The following is a 5,851-nucleotide window of genomic DNA, read 5'->3' on the forward strand; positions in this document are numbered from 1 at the left end:
TGATTTGGGAGTTTAATAAAACATGTAACACCACTTTGTTTTCCCTAGACTTCCCAAGTATTTCTACCCGAGTGGTCTTCATTAATCCATGTCTTTGTCAAATGTTTCCCAGCATGACCTGTGTGCCACGTTCACATTTCCTTTTAATAGTCTAACATAAATGTGAGAAAGTTTAGCTCTTCCTATGTAATCATGACAAGAGATTAATTAAAATGCCAAGATAGGAAACAATTTATTATAGAGAGAAGAAAAATTTCTCATCCAAAATATAGAAATCTGTACAACTTTGCCACAATCAATATACATGAACTGTACAAATTTACACCAGTTCATAATTTACCAAATAAAAGATGACTAACAAAGTTCACAAAATAGATGGTGGTTTGTGGAAAAGACTTTTACCCAATTAAGTACAAGGAGAATTACAAACCAGACCTCCACTTTCTAAAAATAAGAAGTTTACTCAGTCTTAGAAAACTACAAGCTAGCAAATGTACAGAGAGCTGGCTGGTGCTACCACCACAGTTCAGACAGTGTCTTTATAAGGTCTTTTTAAAGCCTGTTGCCATGGCAGATTCTGGTCACTTGCTACTTCCAAGGCCAAAAACACAATACAAGGTCTGACCATTTTCCCAGGTCATGCTTACTCTAGTTTATTGTCTTATGTACATTTATACATACTGTGAAGTAAGTGCTAGGTAAAAGTCTGTCATACAATTTCCAGTACTACCATGTTTAAAACATTCAGCTTTGCTACTGAGCTGCCAAAAGGGTTAACTACAACAATTTATAAATGTAATAGTGCAAATTTACTCTGCAAGGTCTAGCGCAGAGAAAGATTCTTTATAAATACAGATTTGGGTTGAAGGGACTGATGTAAGAAATTAAGTAAAATGTCTGGGAGAAACCAAAACCACCTTAGGACCTCACTCCCTAGCAAAGAAAGTGATCATTGACTTGGACTCACAGGCTATTAAATCACTGAAAGGTACTGTCCAAACTATGGCACTGTCACTTAAAAAAATTTACCACTCTATCTTGTGCCAGATCTTCACAGCTGTGACATGGTTTAAATTCCATAATCCATCCCCAAGAGGAGCCCACCCAAAGCAAAAATCAAATTTATCCATCCATTATAAGATGATCCATCCATAGACTATATCTTAACCTGATACAGTCATCATATTGTAGTTTTTGGAAGGGCTGGTTCTGCCCAAGAGAAGTTCCTCCTTACAGCTGATTCTGCTGTCTACCATTTGCATGTTGTTGCTATTCTGAGTGCTACCTCCTGCTGGTGAGGCTTCGTACAGCACACAGATCGAGCCATCCTCCCCAATACGGTAAGACACTTCGTAAGGGTCCACCCAGAGTGTGAGTTCACTTGGAAGAAGCCGGAACAGCTCCTGACTGCTCAGTCCAATCCGCTGTGCTGCCTGTCCGATCAGAGGATCCATTTTATGGTTGATGCGAATACAACGGTAACCCGATCCCTTGCAGGGTTTTTCTGGGAACCAGTGGTGTTTGTAATGTTCTGGAAGAGAAAGGGAGAATAGAGAGAGACAAGGCTTAGAGGGTATCACTGAGCCGGGATGGATGCTACTTCTGCGCTCCTGCTGCGGGGTCTCTTCTGTCCTCGCCTCCAGAGCGGCGCCTATTTCGGGAAAGACACTGAAAAGAATAAGACTGACAATTACCAGGCGTAAGATCAGGGCGCAGAGTAACCGGATGCATTAAGCTGGGGGGGGGGGGGGGGCTTGAGTCCAGTGTGGGACACAAAGCTCCCTGCTCCACAAGGAACCCCACGACCCAGGAGCCAGGCTCGCTTCCTCCTACCCCACCCGGGCCCTGTTTACTTTCCCTACCCCACCCCGAATTACACACACAATGGGGTTTATGGCTCTGGAAGGAGGCGCACACCACAGACTAACCCCGAACAGGGGAAAGCAAAAACACCCACAGAAACGCCTCGGGATGGCTGCAATTAGACCCATTTCTCGATTCTTATCAGGAGTGGTGTGGGTAACCACAGACAAGGAAGACGGGGCTTAAGGGTAGCATCAGAAGCAAAAGCACCCCGGAAAGGGAACCCCGCCAGTCAGGGATCCACAACGGTTGGGGGGGGGGGTAATAAGTGGTGAGAACCTAAGAGAAGCGACTCCTTTGTGGCCCCCCCCCTCCACACACACCATACAAAGGGGGGGGGGGGTGGACACTACTTTGCACAACCGATGCTTTATTCTTAGAACCCCACCCCCCACCCCCCCGCCTTTTTTTCAGGCAGAAGGAATAAAATTGGGAGAACCACCGCAGCTTTAATGGAGAGGAGCATGGAGACGCCGGGCACCCCAGGGAGGTGGGGTCGACGCTTGGGTTAAGTGGGGGGGAAGGGAGGGACCCACCGTTATCGGTCAGGATGGGGGGGAGGGGCAGAAACGATCTCTGCGCGCCCAGGAGACTCCCTCCCCCTGCCCCTCCCCGAGGCTTCAGACGGACCCCGGAACCCGCCCCAGGGTGGGCCCCCTCCCCCAAAGACCTCACTTCCAGGGGGTTCCCCCTCTCCAAAGAGTCCTTTTGTCCCGGGGTGTCCCGGGAGCTCCCCCTCCCCAGGAGCCCTCTCTGACACAGACCCTAGTTGTCCCGGGGGGTTGGGGGGGCTTCCCCTCTCTGGTCCTGAGGGGGAGCTCCGCCTCCCCAGCCGGGGGGAGCTCCTCCCCCGTTTTCCGTTACCAACGGCCCCGCGGCGGGTGGGGGATGGGAGGGTCCCGTCGGCGCCCGCGCCCCCCGCCCCCAACGGCCGCTCACCTGCCAGCAGCTCCTGCAGGCTCTGGCTGAAGGTCTGCAGCTGCCGCTCGCTCGTGAGCCCCTTGGTGCGGAGGAACTTGGAGATGAAGGCCACGGCGGCGGCGATCTCGCGGATCATGGTGGCGGCCCGGCTGTAGAAGGGATGCATGGGGGCGGCGGGCGGGGGCCGGCCAGCCAGCGCCGGGGCGAGGCGGGGGAGCGGCGGCGGGCGGGGGGCTCCGCGGTCCCGGCCCGGGCGCCGACTTTTTTTTTTCCTCTTTTTTTTTGTAAAAAAAAAAAAAAGTTATTTTTTTTTAAGGGGCGGCGGGAGAGGAGGGAGAGGAGGAAGAGGAGGAGGGAGGAGGAGAGCGGCGAAGGCCTGTTCACATCGCTCGAGCCTCCTCGGCCGCCTCCGCCTCCTGCTCCGCAGCGACCGCCGATCCCAGCACCTGCATTTCCAGCTCCGACGGGCGAAGAGAGGCGGCCGCCGGGCTCCCCTTCTTATAGGACCACGGAACGGAAGTGGCGTCGCCAGGAGGGGAGGGGGCCGCCCGCCAATCCGGCGATCGCACCATTGTGACGGAAGCAGGTTCGGAGAGGGAGGGGAGAAAGGGGCGGGGACGAGAGGCGGGGAAGAGAGGGGGAGAGGAGGCGGAGGAGCTGACGTCACCCGCTTGTAAACAAATAAAGCCTGAGTTGGTGGCTAGCCGGAGAGCCGGCGGCGGCGGAGGAGGGAGGGGAGAGGGGGGAGGTGCGCGTGCTGAAACTCCGCCTCCTCTCGCCCGGGCTCCGCCCCCTGCTCCGGCGAGCGCCCTAGGGCTCTGGGTTCTGGGCTCTGGGCTCTGGGCTCTGGGCTCTGGGCTCTGGGCTCTGGGCTCTGGGCTCTGGGCTCTGGGCTCTGGGCTCTGGGGCCCTGGGCTCTGGGGCCGGGCTGCGGGTGTGATCGCGGCTCCGCAGCCTGGGTTCCTCCGGGGCTCCGAGCGCCCGCCCTGCTCTCCTCTGGTTAGTTCCCAACAGACCAGAGCGCGGGGACCCGAAATGGGGTCGGAAGGTAGTGGTCGATGGCTCCTCCTGCCAGGCGGGCTAGCGCAGTAAATAAAGTCTGTGTGTTTGTGCGTGCGTGCGTGCGTGTGTGTACTAGCACAGTAACCCATCGTGAATAATAAAGCCCTGGTGTGTGTGAGTTTGCATTGCGAGTGTGTGTGCTAGCGCCGTTACCCACCGTGAATAATAAAGTCCGGGTGTGTGTGAGCGTGTCTTTGTGTGCTCGTGCATGCGGGGGTGGGGGTGGTCTGTGTGTGCCTGTGGGTCTGCGGACTAGCACTGTAACTCACCCTGAATAAAGTCCGGGTGTGTACGTGCGTCTGTGTGTGTACGTGCGTCTGTGTGTGTGCGTGTGCATTGTGAGTGCGCGCGCGTGCATGCAGCGGGGGTGGGGGGGTCTATGCTAGCCCAACGACATGCCGTGAATAAAGTCCGTCCGGGTGTGCGTGTGCGCGTGCATGCGGGTGTGGGTTCAGTGTGCATGGGGGTGCAAGTGTGCATGGGGGTGTTTGTGTTAAGTTGAAATTGCAAGAGTTTGCCGAGTACTGCCCCGGGGCGTCCGAAGAGAAATGGCCAATACCTGAATAAAGAGCGTTCTTCTTCCCAGCTTAGCCCTAAGTCCTTTAGAAAAGACCTTCTCTGCAACTTCCAAGAAGGTGACAATAAGAGCAAACCGTATGCTGGAGGAAAACAGTCGCAATTTGCGTAGATAAAGCGGAGGAAACGAAGAGTTTTGCCTTCCCTGGTTAAAATGGTGCTTGATCCTTCTACTATCTCAAGGAACAATAACAACAACTACAACAACAAACGGGGGGGAGGGGCCGAATGTTTTGAGGTAACATTTGGAAGCAATAGAAATAGACGTCTTGATTCAGTTGGAGAAACTGCCCTGCAGAAACCGAGAGCAACAAAGCCACGTAACTATTGTTCTCTTCTAACTAGGGAAATGATTTAAAGGGATTAATTTGGCCTTCAAGTGGAGAGTTAACCTCAGCTCCTTAAAGGGATGGGGGGGGAGGGGAGATTACTGTTGCAAGCTGATGGAGAAAGGCAGGAAGCATAAACTGAACTCTTAACAGATGGCAAAAATAACATACGATCTATCTCCTGAGCATAGGTGGTCTGCAGGACGGCATAACAAAATGCTATTTGATTTTTTTTTAAGCTAAACAAATTGTATTATAATGAATGAGAGAAAAGATCTGAAGGGTGAGCTGACACATTAAAAAATGTCTGTATTTTAAGTAAACGTGAAATAAAAGAATAATAAGATTCATTTTCTGTTTATCACAAAATAACTGTAACACATACTTAGTAAACATTAACTTCTACTACAATATTATCAATCATTAGGAAAATTTGAGTAAATGAATAAAGACTTGGTTTCAACAATGCCAAGCACACATTTCCTTGGGACAAAGGAGGAAGAGAACATGGTTAATCAGATGCAATTTCTTCTTTAAGTTCATGTACTATTTTATTCTTAGAATTTTCAGATAGAAGAGTTGGGTTTAGATACCACTTTTGATACTGTCTCTGAGACCTTGAGCAAGACACAGTCTTCCTGGGCCTCAGTTACTTCATCTGTTAAATGAGGGGGTTGCACCAGAGATGATTTTTAGGGTTTCTTCTAACTGTACAGCCATGCTTCTCCATGTGTGTGCTCATCATATTTATGTTAAATAGTCTACCATCTTGCAGTTCCTAAGAGACAGGAAGACAATGATTTCACGATCGTGATTCCTGCAATTGAGAACATAATTTCTCTCCCCTCTCATTTTACCTGGAAAATTGAAAGAGTTGGGCTAGATTATCATATGGGAGAGAAATTGAAATTTTGGATATGAAAGTGCTTTGATAAAGTAGAAAAAAAAATTGGTTCCAAACATGACACTCGGGCATTGTTTAAACTGGTTACTACTTAGAGTAGTTATTAATTTTCTAAAATGTACAAATCTATACATTTCGCTAAAGTCTAATGGCAAGCTACGACCCAATTGGGTGTGGGGTTGAGTGGGGAGGGCAA

The 5,851-nt window shown here is 50.6% G+C and overlaps 1 protein-coding gene across 1 annotated transcript; it reads right to left on the reverse strand.

Moving 5' to 3' along the window:
• Window positions 1-207: 207 nt before the first annotated feature.
• BTG1 (BTG anti-proliferation factor 1) lies at window positions 208-3,266 on the reverse strand. Its single transcript, XM_043966578.1, has 2 exons — window positions 2,803-3,266; window positions 208-1,531 (listed from the first exon to the last, which is right to left on the reverse strand). Exons 1-2 carry the CDS (start codon window positions 2,948-2,950, stop codon window positions 1,164-1,166), a joined length of 516 nt encoding a protein of 171 aa, XP_043822513.1. The 5' UTR covers window positions 2,951-3,266; the 3' UTR covers window positions 208-1,163.
• Window positions 3,267-5,851: the final 2,585 nt, after the last annotated feature.

Source organism: Dromiciops gliroides, chromosome 5 (genome assembly GCF_019393635.1).
Source record: "Dromiciops gliroides isolate mDroGli1 chromosome 5, mDroGli1.pri, whole genome shotgun sequence".
Classification (NCBI taxonomy): domain Eukaryota; kingdom Metazoa; phylum Chordata; class Mammalia; order Microbiotheria; family Microbiotheriidae; genus Dromiciops; species Dromiciops gliroides.

Bases quoted from the DNA above. Each gene is read 5' to 3' on its own strand.
- BTG1 (XM_043966578.1), bottom strand. From the start codon at position 2,950: ATGCATCCCTTCTACAGCCGGGCCGCCACCATGATCCGCGAGATCGCC. The intron at 1,532-2,802 runs GTGAGCGGCCGT...TTTCTCTTCCAG, and splicing joins CCTGCAGGAGCTGCTGGCAG to AACATTACAAACACCACTGG.